A 20,581-nucleotide genomic window follows, 5' to 3' on the forward strand; every position below is an offset into this window, starting at 1 on the left:
CAAGACTAGCAACCAGGATAAAAGTGACAACTGTATTGCTTCACTTAAAACCTGGGAAAGACTGAGCGTGCCCAAGTACTTTTCATTGCCATCACTAGCTACATGGCAAAGACCTTGGAGTGGATGGTCAGCCACCACCTTCTCTGGATCTTAGAATCCAGGCAACTCTGAAGTCGATTTCAGTGTGGGTTCAGGAGGTATCGCTCCACCTTTGACTACCAGGCCCTCCTGAAGGCAGCTATACAGCAGGCTTTCCTGCACTGGCATCACCTTCTTAGTATATTTTCTTACATCGAGAAGGCCTGTGATACTACTTGGATGTATTTTATCCTCAAGCAGTGTCACAAATGGGGTTTTTGTGGTTGTCTTTCCCTTTTTTATTCGGTCCTTTCTCTTACCACGGTATTTCCAATACTGATTTGGTATGTCCTGTCTAATCGCTTTGAGCAGGAGAATGGCGTCCGTCAGGGTATTGTTTAAGTGTGACTGTTTTTGCCATAGGTATTAATAGGATTGCACCAATAGTGAAAAGTCCTGTCCAGTGTTCTTTTTGGTGGACGACTTCAGTGTGCTTTGCTCTTCTTCTAGCCTTGCAATAACGTGTCATTTGAAACTTACTATTTGATGTCTAGATGGATGGGTGCAGATGAGTGGTTTTAAGTTTTCAACCGAGTAGTCTGTCTGTGTTCTTTTTAACCGTTTTCATTCCGTTCTAAACTTTCGTGAATTGAGGATGCGGGACACTGTTCTTAATATGAAAGACACATTGAAGTTTCTGGGCCTCATATTTGACTGTAAACTTATATGGTTGCCACATCTTAAGTACTTGAAGAAACAGTTTCTTAAGGCTCTCAGTATTTTAAAGTGTCTTAGCTGACAGGACTTGTCTGCTCCAATTTTACAGGCCATTTGTGCGATATCGGCTCAATTATGGGTGCACGGTGTATGGGTCAGCGAGACCTTATTGAAAGATGTTGGATATGGTGCACCATGAAGGGATTTGGTTGGCCACTGGGGCATTCAGAACAAGCCTCACACCAAGTCTGTGTGCAGAGGCTGGTGAACCACCATTTCATATCAGGTGACGGATACTTACGGCGCACCAGCTATATAAAACACTGTCCCCACCATACACACTTGTATACCATACCGTTGCTCGGCTTCCACTGGCATGGCTTTCCCATAACCAGCAACAAGCAATGAGGCCCTAATGGACTTGTGCACAGGATTGCCTTTTAGAGATGGGTGTGATTGGTCTTAATGTTTTATTTTGAGGTTGGAGCAGACTTCCACCAGAGACTTTGACTTATTTTAGATTTGACTAATTTTAAGAAAGATAGTACACCAGATTTTACATTCCAGTCTCTGCTTTCTAACATTTTAGATATGCATCACGATTTCACAGTTGTTTACACTGATGGCTCCAAACAAGTAGTGTTCCCTGACCATGTCACTAGGGTTCGCATTTCGGCAGATATACCATTTTTGCAGTGGAGCTCCACGCAATCCTGAAGGCACTGGAGCAGATCCATCATATTCAGGGCAAACAGTTTCTCATCTGCTCCGATTCCCTTAGCGCCTTACAATTGTTACAGAACCTGTACCTAGCTGAGGAGTTGGTCCAGCTGATATATGACCAACTATACTCACTCCAATGGTGGTGTAAGCAGACGTCATCCTGCTGGGTGCCAGGTCATGTAAGGATATTGGGCAATGAGGCTGCCAAGGAGGCCTGCAGAGGGTAGGATGTGGCGCAGTGTCCTATACCCTTGTAGGCTGTCATTTCTGCACTCCACAAGAAGTGCATGCAATTGTGGGATGAGGAATGGCTGGTGGTGACGGCCAATAAGCTGCAGTTAGTGAAGTGGCTTTTCTCCTGCCAGTTGCTTAGGCGGGATGAAGTGACCCTCGCACATCTTAGAATTGGGCAGTGCCCTCTCACAAGTAGCTTTTTACTATGGTGAGATGATCCCCGTTTTGTGATTCTTGTAGTGTGCACATTTCTATCCGCCATGTTTTAACAGAGCAAATTTTACACCATGGTGCAAGGGCAGAAGCAAATATTGGTCATCTGCCGTCTAGTTTAGCTGATTATGAGACGAGTGTAACCAAGGTTTTAAATTTTTGTGATGTGTCTGGACTCTGGTCTAAACTTCTAGGCTGGAGGTTTTGGTGTGTTGCAGAGTGGGTGGTTCCTCCATTTTTTTCTTGCGGCCAGCCAGCCACATCCATCTGCTATATTGTTTGAGCTCCTTATACCACTTTCTTCCTGTGTCATTAATGTATTACTACTGATGCAATACTTCATCTCAACTTCTGTGTGGATACACACATAGTCTTCCAACTTTTGTTACCTGTGTTTTACATGCTGTTTTATCTTCCCAGTTTGTGTATTTTGCTCACAATCGTCTCAATCTGTTTTTGCGCAGGTGCTAAAGACCTTGCTGTCATGTGCCCATACAAACATCTCCAGCCACGTATCCATCCATCCATCCATCCATCCATCAATCCATCCATCCATCCATCCATCTATCCATCCATCCATCCATCACCATCTTAAGTATAGATGTATGTTTAGATAACAATTTTGACAGCACTTAAGATCAGGTATTTTGTGTATGATAAATTTATTAAAAGTGCATAACTAGTTTCATTCTGACAATGTATGTATCCCATAAATATTAGCTGTCCCAGTTTATTGTAATGTATTCACATATGTTGACAGTCTCCTGACAAATGATCAGGGAAGTGAGTGTTACATTCAAATGTTGTATGTTTTTTTCATGCTATGCTTTCTGACGTGTTCCACACCATGGGTAATCTCATTTTTGGGTTTATTGAGCAAAAACTGAATCCAACCTAATCTAATCTATATTTATTACTGGTAGGTTTGAACAACACATGGATATTAAGGAGATTCTTCATGAATTCAAATAGGAATCCTTTGGAGAGAAGACAGCGTTTTTGTTTTTGTTCCCCCCACCCCAAAAATTTAGTTAATAACTATTTGAAGTTGACTGCAGAATGATTCTACTGTTGCCGAAGTACATTTCCCACAAGGACAATGAAGATAAAATAAGAGAAATTAGGGCTTGTATGGAGGGATTTTGATATTTGGTGTTCCCTTGTTCTATTTTAGAGTGGAACAGAAAAAGAAATTACTAGTAGTGGTAAAGGGTAGTTTCTGCCATGCACCATATGGTAGCTTGAGGAATATGTATGTGATGTAGATATTCACTTCACTGGGTAGAGATTATTCTTTCTGCTTGTTTTTGTAGAATAAATATATTTTTCTCCTTTTTTGTCATGCCCTATGAAATTACCCTATAAAACAAGAAATATGCCAAATATGCTATTATTTCTAGACATCAAGACCTTACAAGGTACTTCTTAAAGCAAAAGAGGTTGGTTCCAAATTGTTTGTTTAAGGAAGGACTAATTTTCTGCCATAGTTTAAGAAGTCTATTGTCATTATAGAGAACTAGTTTGATTGCGGTCTTTTATGGCATTGTTAGGTCAGGGCTCTAGTAATTTTGTTACACTACAGCAATGCGTAATCAGTTCTAGAAATAGCAGTGATGGAATGAAAACACTATCCTCATAGCCACACTAGCATTATAATTATAATCTGAAATGCAGTGGTGGTGATTGCTTTGTATTTGTAAAGCAACTTTGCATCCAAATAAGTGTGAGTACCACAAATGTTGAGAGTACCGGGGAAGGAGCATTTAGGATGGATATGATACAATTGGAGTGTAAGCACTATTATATGTTGGTGGATGTAACATTTACTGAAGACTTGTTGAGCTATTAATCATTTAGTTGTAGCTTGGGTGTGAAGGAAGTGCTTTGACATTTATGAAAGGAATAAATGAACTTTGCATATTAAAAAAAAACAATAAAGTTAATTTTCCTCACAGAGCAAAAGCACATAGTGGTCAACACACTATGTTTTACAGAAACCTGGTGCCACTTTATTTACTCTCATCAATAGAAATGACTGTGTCCAAAATTTTTGAAAAGTTGATGTCAGAATTAAGGCAAAATTCAGTAAATTATTATTGTGGTGGGCAAACATGATCCACTGCTACAGTAAGCAGACACGGTATAGAACACCACCTTGGTGATTGTTACATGGCTACTATAAAGGGGAACTGATGAAAAGAACCTTCCTTAAATTATGTAAGTTGCAGACACTTGGGTTGAAATGATAGCTTGTGTTGAAATGATAGCTTGTATTACCTGAAAAGGTTCACTCTTCAGCTCGGAAACTTGTCATGAGTACCAGAATCCAAACATGCACATGTTGTCATTGAGTAGCTATAAAGTTCATGTAGTCCACACTGCCCATAAATGTTCCACTAATGAGAGAAACTCTACTCAATCCGGGTTGGCTGAAGCTAGAAGACCTAATGCAGACGTTACTGAATGCCTGTATTTTGTAAAAAACAGCCTGTCACATGGATTTCTGTGTGTAACTCATCAGAAAGAAATGTACAAGAGCCACCACTACAAACAAGTAATAGACAAAGATGACATGAAACAGAAATTGTGTAAGTGTTAACAGTCTGAGAGTGTGCTACATTTGATATTAAACAGAGAAGAACACTTACACATTAAATAATATCATTTTATGCAGATAGTGATTAGTTCTAATTAGCTATGAGTTAGTCACTTTGTTAATAACAGGTTCTGAAAATCTAGGATTAGGTGACACATGAAATTGCTGGCAACACTGAAAACATGAATGGTAACATTAAGTAAGTGGAAATGGACAGTTATTGAGGAAATAATTTCAGAGAAAATAGTGAAGGCTAAGCTTCTTAACCAACTGAATGTTTTGAGCGACAAAACGGCATCAAATGAGGGATAATTCTTTCCAGAGTGGGCCTAGTAGGGATAAAATGATTATGCAACATGCTTAATACTTGCTGCTACCTCTTGCTGCTGGTCCTCTTGAAGTAGCATTTTTACTGTAGCCAGGACTACACTCCCAGCACGTCCCTTCTCTTTTTGCCCCAGGGGCCACACAAGTCTTTTGGGAGTAGGTGCATGGTGAGCTTGTGGCCCTGGTCCATTGCAGTACTACCTTATCTGTGCTACAGCTTTACTCTGTGACCATTGTCTTTTCTCAGTCTTGGTCTTTCTGACAGATTCCTCATTGACAGCCTGGCTTGCCTATAGGACGTCAGTTATGGTTCTTTCTACTTTCCACCTATCCTTCTCCAAAACATTATTTTACTATATTCATTTTTACTAATTCCATCCAGACTGAACCTACACTCTGAAAGAGGGTGTAGTGTGAGGAAAGTTACCTAGTACCCAGCATGGTAGCCAATCCATATTGGTGGATAGCCTCCTGATTGTGTGAGGAATGCACTGTTGATGCCCAGACCGTTACTTCATCTTGCATGCTGAGTAGTAGATGTTTTATCTTTCTGGGGACACTGGTACTCCAGGAACTGGCCATCAATCCAGCTGGGTCACTGCTGTGGCTGTGTGGTGCGCTTAGGAGAAGCCCTTGTTTGAAGCAGGCGGCACAGGCGGCATCATGGCAAGTATCTCGCACAATCAGAAGGCCCAAATTATCAGCCATTGGCTGTGAGGCACTGGCAGTCTCTTCAGTTTCAATGCAGATTGTTATGATCTGCAATAACATTCCCCCTTGGCCATGCCTTGGAAGGAAGGCAAAATTAAGGAAACTGCAGAAACATGCTTCCCTCATTTCCTGATGTGTGCCCACATGATCGAAAGTCCTTTCTGTATGCTATGCTTGTGTTCTGCATTCTTTATAGATAATCTCAAAAATGTATTTGGAGAAATCTCTTTCCTCAGTAAGCTATGAAGCTGTTCTGCCTTTTAATTGAAACAGCAAATCCTACCAAGGCCCAAGTTTACTGCCATGTAAGAAAGTTGATGATGTGTACCTTTCACTGTGACACCACAAGAATCTCCACTTTTCAGTAGGATTTAACCATGTAAAAAATGATGAAATAGGTGAAAACTTCAAGAAGCAATGGGTCCACTTCGTATATCATATACATTGAGTCCCACCAGATCAGGTTGATAAGTACTTGAACTTAAGATCTTCCATTGCTTCTCATACTTTGAAGCCTGGATAAAGTGAGAGAGCTTGTATCCTGTCCCAAAGGCATTGAATGTTGCATCTACTGTAGCCCGGTCATTCACAGTACCTCAAGTACTTACTCTCTCCTTTGCCTCAACATTGATCTCTGCTAGTCATGCAACTTAATTAACCTTTGGTCTTGTGCTTGCTGTGACACCATTTTCAGAGGCCTCGACTCCCCACACCTGCTTGTAAAAGCAGAATCCTCCCCCTGTTGACTACCAATGATGGAGCTCAGCCAGTGGCTGAAGGCGCCATGGAACACAGGTCCAAGGGCTTGCCTGCTCCTCTTAGTTCCTGCGCCCGCTTCCTACAGTGAATAAGCCCTCACAGGAGTCCTGACCCTCTGCAGTAATCAAGGAGAAAAAAAAGATATCTCAGGAAAGTTTGTTCATTCCCTCCCTCAACGCCACCCCCACCCCCACTCCCACTCTACCTGGAGCCCCACATCCTCCTTCATTGTTGGACTAGGAATCTATGTCTGTCGATTTTCCATTTCCACCTGTGATTTGAAAGTTATTCAATGGAACTGCAATGGATTTTACTGTCACCTGCCAGAACTGCACCAACTAATGTCCTTCTCTTCTGTGATATGTGTTCTATAAAAAAAAATAAGAAAAAAAAATTACTGATGACAATTCTCCAGTACTTTGAGGTTACTGTGCATTCTGTTGAAACCGTGCTGTCCTCGATGGAGAATTTGAGGGGGTCTGAGTGTTGGTTTGCACAGATATCTACATTGTGTGGATTCCCACATAGGTGCGATCAACACCAGCAATCACCATTTGTGATGTCTATTTCCCCCTGAGCGGGACACCACATAGGTGCAATCAACACCAGCAATCACCATTTGTGATGTCTATTTCCCCCTGAGCGGGACACTTACATACCTCAAGATAGCCACTGTAATCCAATAACTCTCCCAACTCTTTCTCCTAATTGGGTGTTTCAGTGCGCACTGCACCCTGAGGAGGATTATCACATCATCCGGTAGGTGCCTTCTAATTGATCAATTTCTTTCTGATGAGGCGGCCGATACAGTGGCCAAGGCTGCAGTCTCTCTTCTTCAGCCTACTATTAGCATGATTCCCTTCACCGATCTACGGAGTGTTTTATGTCGTGGTGTTGCTCCTTTATGGCACGCACAATGGTCGACACTTCCCAATAACAAATTGCGGGACGTGAAAGCTCTTCGCTGTGCTTGGACCTCTTCCTCCCGAACTCGTTGTCGGGAGGAGGTAATTTAAACTAGACTCTGGATAGGGCACTGTCTCTTTAGCCACTGACACCTTTTAAATGGCGATCCTCCCCCACTCTGTCCCCATTGCTCTCAACTGTGGATGGTGAGACACCTTTTACATGAGTGCCCCTATTTTACTCCGTTACGCGCCTGTCTACAGCTGTTGCCTGATATATCTTCCATTTTAGCAGATGACACGCACTCAGCCGATCGCGTTCTCGAGATTATTAGTACCAGTGAGATGACATTAGTCATTTGAAGCTCTTTTTGGGGACAAACAAGGCCCCCCCCCCTGCTCTTCTATAGTTGTTTTTTAAGCTTTCATTCTGTTTTTAGTTTCCCCACTTTTTCGAGTTTCGGTCCCATTGCTACTGGTTTCCACGTTGAAGGGCCCTGCAGTGTTTCAACTAACATCTTTCACAGACCATAAACATCACTTTTAATTTTGTCTGTGCTGAGTCTCTCCCTGGGCTGGGAACACATTCGCCTTCATCCTGGGTGTGAGCCAACCTCTATAGCCCACTGGGCTGCCAAAGATCAACAATTGTTCCTTCATGGTGTATTTCTATTGATGTATTGTGAACACCTAGCAACGCACTTTGTGACAATATCGGCATCCACTTCTTAGTTGGCTGATTATCAAATGCACAAAGACAAGTTGAAGACATCACATTATTCATTACTCCTTGTAACCCTGAATTATATAATGAACATTTCACTGACTGTGACTACTTCAAGCTCTTAACTCGTTTCGCTATACACCGCCAGGCTCTGATTCTATTCATAATCAGATGATTAGCACATGAATGCAGTTCACAGGCTCAATTTATTCAGGATCTTCAACCTTACTTGGCTCACATATGTTCTCTCTCCACAATAACAAAATGGTGCCGTCATTCCAGTCCATAAAGCAAGCAAAAACACAATGTCTGTCTACAGCTACCGACCAGTGAGCCTCATCAATGTGCTCTGCAAACTGCTTGAAATGATGGTTGCCTGACAGTTAAGCTGCCTCAGATTGTGGAACCTTGGACCGCCCCCCCCTCCCCCCCAGCCCCTCATCCCGCCAATCAGTATGGTTATGGTTTATGGAAGAGGTGATCAACATACAGCCATCTGGATAGGTTAGAAACAGCAGTCCAATGGGCTTATTCAAAACGCAAACATCTCATTGCACTCTTCTTTTTTTTTTTCCTTTTTTTTACCTACATAAGGCTTACACTACCCCTTGGCATCATCAAATTTTGCTTATCTTTGATGACTGGGACCTTTGAGACTCCTAACAGATATTTATTCATCTTTTATCCTCCTGATCATTTTGGGTTAGAGTTGGTACATTGCTCGACACCCTTAAGGTCCAAAGAATAGCATTCCCCGGGCTTCCTGCTGAGTGTTACTATCTTCCTGATAGCCATGGTCATCCCTGCACTGTATGTCAAAATGGTTTTTGTATTTTATGTAGCTTCCAATCTTTTCTCCTGACTGAGGGCCAGCCCCAAGAAGCCATATGAAGGGCCTCTGCTTGAACACTTTCTACATCTAAATATGGTTACATACTCCGCAAGCCACCATACTACTGTACATGGCGGAGGGTACCATGTAGCACTAGTAGTCATTTCCATTCGCGTTCCACTTGCAAATAGAGTGAAGGGAAATACTGTCTGAAATCCTCTGCATCAACCCAAATTTCTCGCCTCTTATCTTCGTGGTCCTTACATGAAATACACGATGTATCAAAAAGATTCATCCGTTTTGGAACATCTATATTTCTGAAACTAATAAACATATACAATGAATTTTGTTTTTTGGTGAACGGGATACTCAAGTTTTTTTTTTCCATACCTTTTCATAGGTGTTCAGTATGTCCCCCTTGAGATGCAAGGCACTTGTCAATGCAGTATTTCAAGTTGTTCCCACACAGCAGCGAGCATGTCTTGAGTTACAGTTTTCACAGCTGCTGTTATGCGAGGTCTCAGTTGTGACTTCTGAAATTTTCCCGGCGTATTTCTTCTTCTAATAATTTCCGGGTATGCAGCCGGATCCCGTCGACATTCTGCCACGATATTTCGGCCCAGAGACGTCCGGCCATCATCAGGTGAGTACACAACTACTGAAAAGCCCAGGTGCAGTCGCGGTATTTATGCCGCGACTGCACCTGGGCTTTTCAGTAGTTGTGTACTCACCTGATGATGGCCGGACGTCTCTGGGCCGAAATATCGTGGCAGAATGTCGACGGGATCCGGCTGCATACCCGGAAATTATTAGAAGAGGTCTCAGTTCATTCATTGTTGTTAGTAACGGAGGCACATAAACAGTCTTTTATGAATCCCCACAAGAAATAATCACGTACAGTCAGGTCCGGTGACCTTGGAGGCCAGTAATGTAAGGCTGAATCATTTGGTCCTGTGTGATCAATCCATTATTCAGTAATCCTTTGATTTAAAAATTGTAGCAGTTACAAATGCCAGTGTGACAGTGCCCCATCCTGTTGCTAAATCAAGTCGTTCGAATCAGTCTTCAACTATGAGAAAAGAAAGTTGTCAAGCATATCGAGATATGTGTGGACTCCTTGTGAAACTATGGCGGATGTGTCAGACACTCAGGGACGGCCCGGCAGTTTGTCTTTACGCAAGCAACCTGTTTCTCAGAATTGTTCATGCCATCATCTAATGCTCTGAACTGTAATAGGATCCACACCATACCTAGTACGAAAGTCACGCTGTACAGTTATTACTGATCCGCACTGCACAAAGCTTATAACACAGAATGCTTCTGTTGTCCTGACACCTTTTTTACTAGAACTGAAGTAGGTGCACACTGCTTCTACCTATTGGGAACCATGTAGAACTCAAAGAGTTTGCTTTTTCCGGCAGTATGTTGTTCATGTACATATCTCAAATAACATAATAGTTATTATTTTTTCAAAATGTGAAGATTCTTTTTGATACACCCTGTATACATCTGTGGCAGCAGAATCATCATGCAGACATCCTCAAATGCCAGTCTTCTGAATTTCTGCAATAGTACCTCACACAAAGAGCATCTTCTTCCCTCCTGGAGTTACCATTTTTGTTTGTAAAGCACCTCTGTAATACTTGCATGTTGATAGAACCTTCCAGTAACAAATCTAGCAGCATTCCTCTGAATTGCTTTAATGTTTTCCATTAATCCATCCTGGTAGGGTACTGAAGAATGTACTGGCATTCTATATGCCATCTCCTTTATGGGTGATCTACACTTTCCTAAAATACTTGAGCATTCGTCTTTCCTACTGACAAACTGACCTGCTCATTCCATTTCATATAACTTTGCAATGTTACTTATGCCTAAATATTTAATAGATGTGACTGTTCTATTAATGCTGGATTTATTACAGAATTGCTTGCCAAGGCATCCAGTTTTCTTCTCCAGAAACATGACATGTATTTCTGGCCTTGTACCATATTTCATCCTGGTCATGAAGTCTATTTAGACACCCAACACTTGACATTCTGCTAGTTGAAAGCTGACACAGCTGTCCTATATTCACCCATGTTTACCCTGCATTAGTCTCATCCCAGCTGGACAATGGTTGCCACATTTATAACTCAGTGACATTTTGAAATTATTGGATTCAGTACATTATCATGAAGGGAGACTGGCCACCGGCACTTTTCATGCCTAATCCTGTAGACAGTCTATTCACTGAAGCAGGGAGCTTTTCGTCAGTTCCAATGGAACCAACTTTAATTCACTGCAATCAACATAGGACAGTTCTCTGATCATCCAACGAAGCGAATACTTTTTTGATACAGGGAGTGTGACCCCTTGAAACTTGGTCTCAGTACCACGATTTACGTCCAATCTACATACTTGAAGGACCTAGAGTTTGTTACCCCCATGAGCTTACAGCATCCATTCCTCAGTAATATTGAGTTGTTAGTGTCATTTATTCCAGTGGCTCCAAAATCAGGAATAGGACAGTACATACTTTTACATCTTGTGCTTGTCAGGAACAATGTTTGTTGCCAAGAATGTAGTGTTTTTTAAGGCACAGCTGACAGCCATTAATAGAACCATATGTTTTATTAAACATACGTCCTTCGATCAGTTGATAGTCTGCAGGTTATTGATCGATCTTATCCTTGTCCTGTGATATCTGCTATTCGCAGTCTTCTCTTTGACCTTAGTTGTACTACTCTTCTCCTTGACCTTAGTTGTACTACCTGCTCAGTTGATTCTTCTCTGGGTTCCAAGTGAGGTGAGTGACACAAGGAATCAGCTATTTGACTGGAGAACCAATTGCTTACCCAAAATTCACTTCGACGATGCTGGATGTAGATGTTCAGATGTGGGTTAAGGTCTTTACTCAGTCAGAGATGGAACATCATCTGGTGGGTTATCACTCCTCCTATAAACACTGTACTATCAAGGAGACTGCAGTTTCACGGTGTTCCTCCCTGAAGGAGTCTACTTTCCTATGTCACCTCATAAACAGTGATACACAGGGTGTATATGCCCTGGGACAACTGGGAAATCTGGGAAAAACAAGGAAATTTTTTAGAATTCTGACAATTTTTCTAATTTTCAGTTTCTTTGTAATTTTTTTGCTGGTGAGAACTGATACTCTAACAAAGAATGTTAATTTAGCCTGCTGCTGCAGGATAATATTGCAGCATAAAACAAGAGTATAACTTCAGTTGATGTGCCATTTACAAAAAACAAAATGGACATGGAAGCATCTGCAGACAGCAAAATGTGTCAAAGGCTCCAGTACTAAGACTATGCAGTACATCGTTGCAATAAACTGCTTTAGATGAGCATGACACTGCAACTGTTTACATTTCTAGTAATTCATAGGAAAATTTTGCAAGTGGTGATTTGAGAAGCTTTACTTTCAAAGGAAATTACCTTTTACGCGAGACGAATTATGTCACTTGTGAAAAGGTGTGATAAATTTCTTAAATCACCAAGCATTTCACTGTCATTCAAAATTTAACACTCTGAGGACCAGCCACTTAGAAAATTTTTGGGCCCAGAAAACCAGCCATTTATGCTATTATTTAAAAAATTACTGGCACATTTGTGTTTGATGTGTCTTAAAGGTAATGAACACATGCTAAAAGAGGCCAAGCTTCAAGGTTAGTTTTTCTTATTGATTTTAGTTTTTTCATAGATTATAAATATTTGCAATAAAGTTGGCAAAAAGTATAATTGCCCACCAAGAACAAGTGCAAGGTGAGTTCTTGAGCAATGTCACATTTGATTGGCTTCTCCACAGAAAAGCCGAAGTGCTGGACGGAACATTTATCCAGCCAGGTAACCCAAAGAACATTTGGTGCACAAAAGTGAAATTTTGTGCTTGTCAGATACATTCAGCTGCTGCAATTTAAGCTGTGCCCTTAGGGTCCTACCTAACCACACTCTAAGAAGAAACAGCAAAAAAATTTTAATGACCAATATTATATGTGAATCCTTAGCTTTTGTTGTAGCTATACTGTGTATATACAACTCTAAACCATCAACTTCTTCTATTTGTGTATTTGTGCTGCTTAAGGGGAGGTTTATTATCTTTGGCCCGAAAAAAGCATGTTCTTTGAGAATTTTTTTCTTGGGATGTGTTATAGATATCAATATCAAATTTGGGCAAAGTATTTAGTGATATTTCCTCTACAAACTGAAATTTTTTTGACTGGAAATGTCGAAGAGCAAAGGCGGAAGTGCCGTCAGAACGAAACATTATTTTGATGTAGACCTCCACGCACGGTATATCACAGGCCAGGCATCATGCATTGCTCTCTTAACAGCCAAACGCATTTCCTTCAGCATCTTTATCTGTTTCTTTGGAAGTTTCTTTACAGTGACTGTATACCATGGAGGTTTCATACTATTATGAACTGTTCTACTGGATCTGTCCAGTGCACGGTCAACTATTCTTTTTAAACCTGAGCCAGAGTTCCTCTACATGCTCCTGCCCTGTGATGTATGTTTTCAAGTTCCTCATTGAGATATGACGCTATTGATTTTTTTATCTAGTTCACTGAACATTATAATCGTTGTTGCCACAACCGCATCATGGTCACTGATGCCAGTTGTTGCCATTAGGTCCAACATATTTCAATCATGATTGGGATCCCTAACTATCTCTTCTCGATAGTTTTCAAAGAAGACATTCAGTCAAGTTTCACATGATATCTCATCATGGCCACTGCTAACAAAATTGTAATTTTCCCAGGTCGTCGTAGGATGATTAATGTCTCCACCGATGATTACAAGGTTACTACAGGAATTGAGTCTGGTGGGCAATATAAGGATCTAATTATCAGTTTATGCCCAGCCCTGAAACTGAGGCTTGCACAATCAATCCCGCATCCAGCTTCAATTTCTCTTGGATTTGAGTTTCTTACCTACCTTGGCAACAACACCGTCTCCATTTCCCATCTGCCTAGCTTTTCAATACACATCCAAAATATTCCCCAAAAATCTCACTGCTATCAATTTCAGGTTTCAACCAGGTTTCTGTACCTAGTATTGAGTGAGCTTCACTGCTTTTCATGAGCACTTCAAACGCTGACACTTGGTTGCGAAAGCTTTGCCAGCTCACCATTAACATTTAAATTATCTCATCTGTGGGAGGCATTTCTTTTGATCTTACGCTGATATTTCTGAGTTTCCTGCAGCTATTGTTATCTGGATTGGATGGAGAGTTGCCTAATCTATAAAACCCTTGTGGCACCCCACACGCAGTCATCTACCTGAGTGGCAGCCTCTGATGTGCGACATATTTAGGGAGACCATACTGTTCTCATAAAGTCCAGGAAGTAGCAGCCTAGCTTGTCACAGAATCGTCTCTCGTTCAGTCTTTCCACTCGACTCAGAACCAAAGGTCCACATTCTTTGAAACTTAACACACAAGGCTGGTCTTCTCGATCTTCTCTTCCAGTTGCTACAATGACCGGAAATGACCTTGGAGCCCAGACGACAGGCATAATTTGTTACATGCTCCACAATCTGCAGTTGGTTGAACCCTGTTCCCTCAATGGCTGCTGGAATAGCCTCTTCAGCATGCTGAATGACCCTCCCCCCCCCCCCCCCCCCCTCCTGCAAGCATACACATTGAGTGCACCTGGTGTCCTTTCCTGTCCCCTAAGGGTTACCATCATTCGCCGTACAATTGAACGCCAACAATGAATTGACCCATGCCCTTTTTTGCTTGTCTGCTCTTGACACTGGGCGAAACAGCTTTCCCCAAAACATGTGAACTGAGTGCCACTGGCTCAGTTTTGGTTTCAGTGAAAGACAACACTTCAAACTTGTTTGTTAGGGGGATCAGTACGACACCCTGCGTCCTCCCTGGTCCCCGTCCATCCTGTACAGGACACCTAGATCTACTATTAACACATCATTTGCATTCAGGTGGACAGGCAATAACAAATCCTGTGCACAGCAGACAGGACCCACTGGAGAGGTGTCACACGTACACAACTCCCGGGAGGTCTTCCAACATACCTATTTGCAGCAGCTGCCGATCGGTTGGCAGCAGACAGGGCAATTTCTGGCTGCTTACAAACATCAAACAACTCATCCCGTGTTTGAGAACAGCATTCACAGTGGGGCTGCATTTTGGCTGGTACTATGTAGTACAAAAAGCACTCCGTCTTCAGGCCACGAGTGGCCTACCGGGACCATCCGACCACCGTGTCATCCTCAGTGGAGGATACGGATAGGAGGGGCGTGGGGTCAGCACACCGCTCTCCCGGTCATTATGATGGTATTCTCGACCGAAGCCGCTACTATTCAGTCAAGTAGCTCCTCAATTGGCATCATGAGGCTGGATGCACCCCGAAAAATGGCAATTGCGCATGGTGGCCTGGATGGTCACCCATCCAAGTGCTGACCACACCCGACAGCTCTTAACTTCGGTGATCCCACGGGAACCGGTGTATCCACTGCGGCAAGGCCATTGCCATGTACTGCAAGGCAGTAAAGAAATATGTTGAGCTAAAAAGATGCTAGTTCCCTATAAGAATGCATGCTCAGGGGAATGGAGTTCTGATTTCTATCCATCGTTGCAGATTTTCTTTTATTTCCCCAAATTGGTTATCAGTTTATAACATGAAAATTCCTTCCAAATAGGTCACGAGTAATCTGTCCCACCATCCTTATCCAACCAAGGTCGATTTCAATCTCTAAAGACCATGTTGTAAATGTGGCGCCTTTTTCCTTCCTTCCTTCCTTCCTCTCTCTCTCTCACTCTCTCTCTCTCTCTCTCTCTCTCTCTCTCTCTCTCCCTCCCACCCCCCTCTCTCTCTCATTTTTTTCATGTGTCGTTACATGTTCTCTATGCAGTTTTTGTGACGAGCGGGTATTTTGACTAAGTATTAACCTTCCTGTCGCTGTATTTATTTAAAGCCTTCCTTATAGTCTGGACAACCAGTGAAACAGTGCACTTAGTTGCAATATTTACAGTATCCATCATATTAATGAAACTAGGCAGACTGTTTCCTCTTGTTTTGTCGCTTTCATTATGAATGTTAGACCATATTCATAATGGTTAAAATGCGTAACATTGGAGAACTTCACGTATATTCTTAAATGCCTCGGAGCGTGGCCCGCATTCCCCTCTCCTTCCCTGCCCACATTTCAGTATTGTCCCCTGTTGACTACCAAAAGGTTTAGTTGTAGCTTCTACTTATGACTGGGTCACAATATTATGAGTGACAATCTGGAGCGAAGATTTACTGCTGAAATATCAAGCTGATATTGCACTCCGGTGACTGCATATGATCAATGATATTGGAAAAGGTAATGATACACGAAAATGCCATGCACAGAAATGTTAGTAATGATTGTTGATGCACCTCTCTCATTTTCTTTCTTGAAGGACATCATTTAAAGCCTTACGCTACAGACAGTTGCCAAAGGCCTGTTTCGTATCGAGTACTTGTATAAGCATTTTTCTAAGTAACTACCCATCCATGATTTTAATCTCATGCACTGTGCAACAACATGTACACACAGTGTGAAAAATGTACGTCAGTCTGAGTATAAGAAAGCAGTGATCAAATTCTAGTGTGGTTTTCCTGTTCTTTTAAACATTCTAATTTTTGAGGTAATTACACAGTGTGAACTTTCTTTTTCCTTGTTTTAGTAAAAGAAGATACATTTTCTTCAGAAGTTCTTGTCTCAAATTTAATGCATCAAGTCGACGATAAAATAAGAGAGTCAAAGGTACAGTTTGAGCAGTTACGGAACAGGTTTCAAAGAGAAGAGCAGGAACTTCAAAGTAAAATAGATATTGCTAGGTAAGTTGATTTAATTATTCACTAAGGGAATCAATGTAATTATTTTCACACTTTGAAGTTTCATCACAACAGCTGAGATTCATGATTTATCTTTTATGGTAACTCATACATGAACCATAACATATTCGTTGACTTCTGGCTAAGAGATAGATAAATGAAGAAATAATATTTACTCATATCCTTTTAGATATTAGTAGATACATCTGTGCTGATTGCTTTAATGTTTTTCAGAGCCAGCAGTGTCTTATGACTATCAAAAAGTTATTGTGTACAGTATTTTAGTTGTGACTGTTTGAATTTGTAAATCTTGAATTAGAGACATAGTTACAAGAGATGTAAGCTGTAACAGGTAAAGGGTTATTCCTGACAAATTTTTGGAGTGACATTTTTGTCTTCAACTAAATTCATACGGTGTGACATATTGTTATTTTGATACGCGAATTAATCTGTTAGGCATTGGAAGAAGAAAAAGTTCCGTTCCTTTTTGTTGAAAAGTGCTATAGCTTCTGTAAGTTACACATAGATGTTTCTAAGTTAACTTGCAGCATCCTAACTCAGAAGACAGCGAGTGAACCAGACACAGACAGAATGTACATAATGAGTTAACAATTATTATTCTGATATAGTGGCTAGCTTGAGTGTAGTTTTAAGGAAATTTGTCCATGGCGGAGTGCTTGCTAGTTCCCCATCCTTAATGGCTTAGTCATATGATGTATGTGGTGACTGTGCAAGATTTGTACAGGATTTTCAGAAGAGATATCCCTGAAGCAAAGTTATGGTTGGTAGTTTTGTCATTCTTTATGGCTAAGGTGAATACCCGATGGCATGAACATCAAAATCAAATCATTTATATCAAAACTGGTAGTGCTCTAAGAATAGAGCAAATAAAGTAGGTTTTGTAAAAAGAATCAAACATCGGAAGATACAGGCTAGAATAATAGTAATATGGATTAGAATAGATTCTACTCACCATATATAGGAGTTGTTGAATAGTGGACAGGATCATTTAAGACTTCCATAATTCATGTTGTTGTAAAGAAAGTAATTTCTACATGTTTAACATATGTGACTTGTGAATCCAACACCCCATTTTGATTGAGACTGATAAAATTATCAGTGTCCTAGACTACAACCCATCATATTCACTAGTTGATGGAGTGGTCTCTCCTACGTGGGTATCGTAGATACTGTGGCACACTCTGTATATCACTTCAAACTAATTGCAAATATCTGTTATAGGTTATCTGTCTTGAGCTGCCTGCAATCTAATTAAAAAGAATTACACCAGACACGTTTCACTTTTATTTACAAAGCATTTCAGTCTGTCAGGAATTCTCAGATATTAAAGCACAATCTATCTTTCCAAAATCTTTTAAGCTTTTAGAAAAAGATTGCATCTATGTTGGTCCAAGTAACCAACACACCATTGCAGCAGCTGCCTTGTTACAATGACAGTTCTATTATGAGTTGACCACAATTTCTTTTTGGTTACTTCATACATCACATAAATATGTGGATTATCTGTTTTACAGCAAAACTAACGTTACATTTGTAGCTGTAGTTTGAAATTGTGCAACAGCACATGCAGTAAAATGTGTAATGAACAGTTAATAGGATGAAGCATTTGTTTTTTGAATTTAATTTAATAGCTTCTGTCCTGAAATTTCCTTTTTCTTGGTGGAATAATATAATTTATTATTTACATTACCTTCTCCATATTGTATGCTCTCACTGTATTTGTGTTTCATAGTTTTATGTTGCTGGATCTAACTCTCCTTTGTTCTATTGGACATTATTTTTCTTTCTCTTATGTTTCTGTTCACTAGAGACACTAAAGCAAAGCTAGAGCAGGAAATCACTTCAAAAAAACGACAAGCAGAAGATAATAAAGCTGAAGAATGGAGTGTCAAAACAGAAATTGAAGATGTAAGTACTATTTGTTTTTATGGTTGCACTAGATGTACATGTAGAATGAAACAATGCATTTTAATTGCTTTAAAGAAGTTATGGTAATTTAAGAAAAAATTAGGTCACTTGAGGAAAAATTTTTATTTGAATTTTCATAACCAATGAAAGAATGGGAAATGGGTTATCAAATTGACCGGTCTGGTTTGGAGGGGGGAATAAAAACGTGAAAAAAAGGAAAACAAATGATTGCTTGAAAGTAATCAAGTTATTTAAGGACAAAACTTGAAAGTAAAGAAAAAATAGAAAGAGGGGTCAAATGTTGTATGAAATGATTTTTCAAAAAGCAAGACATAAAATAGATTAGAGAAACATTTGACACATCTTTGAATGACGCTCAAAGTCATGTGCAGTAAATGAGTTGCTAATGAAAATTTAAAGTCCCACCGGGCAAATATCCTCTAATGTCATATATAATATCTAAGTAGTCCGCTGCTGATGATCTACTGGCTAGCATTGCTGCCTCTGGATCAGAGGGTCCCAGGTTCGATTCCTGGCCAGGTGGGGGATTTTCTGTGCCCGGGGACTGGGTGTTTGTGTTGCACTCATCATTTCCTCATCATCACCATTCGTGACAGTGGCTAGATTGGATTGTCTAAGAAATTGGACTGCAAAAAGTTGGGACTTTGTACAGGCACTGATGACTGCGCAGTTGACCACCCCACAAACCAATCATCATCATCAAAATCTAAGTTAAACCTTAAACTTTAAATTGTCAATTGGCATCTCATTTACTGTACATGATTGTGAGCATCTTTCAGAGGCATGTCATTATTCCCTGATTTTACTTCTTACTTTCTATTATCATCTGTAAGTAGGCTACTGTTCTCATCTATAATTATAACTCACTCCATATCCTTATAATTCTCTTGGATACTGGATCTATCAAACGTGAATAAATGAACAAAATAAATAAATTACTTGTAGACAAATTATTTCACAAAACATTTGCTTTTCTTTCTTTCTTTTTTTAATCATACAAGGATATTGTCATGAGAAATTGCACTCATATATCATTGCCTCAGTTAGAAACTGAAAACGTCCCATCAGTCACACTGAGAAAACCTAAGATGCTACGGGGATATTATGGTCAGGTATGGTGTGTGATTTTTTTAGTTGGTTTTATTAGTTCATATCTCACTGTGTATCACATCTACTAAGATTATTGACACATCTCAGTTTTGTGCAAGATGGATGCTGTACCTGTTGAGTTTTGGTCAAAAGCAAATGTGACAATATGTCGTCAACGTTTTGCCCAATTTGAAAAGAATGCAACTGATTTGATGTGCCAGTTTGTTACTGTTGGTGTTGCATGTGCCCACAATTTCGATTTAAAAATAAAACGGCCATCAAAGCAGTAGGGGAAAAGTGGTGGTCCTGTGGCAAAAGAGGTGAAACTGATTTCATATGCAGGAAAGGTTGTGGCCAATATTTTCCAGGCTCTAGAAGAGTATCTTCGTAATGATAATTTTGCAATGGAACAGGGGTGGGGATTGAAAATTATAAGGTGTGTGTGTGTGTGTGTGTGTGTGTGTGTGTGTGTGTGTGTGTGATAATAAATCACCATGACATTTAAGTTATTAGTGCAGAAAGTAAAAACTTTGATCGTTTGTAAAGAAAGAAGTGAAGGGAGTTACTTTTTTGTCGAAGTAACCCATTTCTACACAGTGTTATGAAAAGGATAGATTGCTACTCACCATATAGTGGAGATGCTGAATCACAGAAGTTCTTCTCAATTACTATTTCACAGCCTGTACCATATTGAGCTGTCCTACCAGGACCAGCTTTCCTGAATTGCACAGGTGGGAACTCTTCCTGCAATATATCCTACTTTCCATTTATCCTCCTGGCATCAATCTTCATTAGTCACCATCCTTTATCCACCTATCTCCTTCCCAGTTCCCTCTCCAACACCTCACAACCTTCTATTCCACCAACGCACCCAAAATATTTTTACTTCTCTCC

The 20,581-nt window shown here is 40.5% G+C and overlaps 1 protein-coding gene across 1 annotated transcript in view; it reads left to right on the forward strand.

Annotated features, from left to right (window-relative positions):
* LOC126100446 (DNA repair protein RAD50) overlaps positions 1-20,581 on the forward strand; it is a 270,875-nt gene that overhangs the window by 111,994 nt on the left and 138,300 nt on the right. Inside the window, exons 8-9 of the mRNA XM_049911053.1 lie at positions 16,498-16,651; positions 18,478-18,577. Coding sequence (XP_049767010.1) covers positions 16,498-16,651; positions 18,478-18,577 — 254 coding nt within the window. The remainder of the gene's footprint in view (positions 1-16,497; positions 16,652-18,477; positions 18,578-20,581) is intronic.

Source organism: Schistocerca cancellata, chromosome 9 (genome assembly GCF_023864275.1).
Source record: "Schistocerca cancellata isolate TAMUIC-IGC-003103 chromosome 9, iqSchCanc2.1, whole genome shotgun sequence".
Taxonomy (NCBI): Eukaryota; Metazoa; Arthropoda; class Insecta; order Orthoptera; family Acrididae; genus Schistocerca; species Schistocerca cancellata.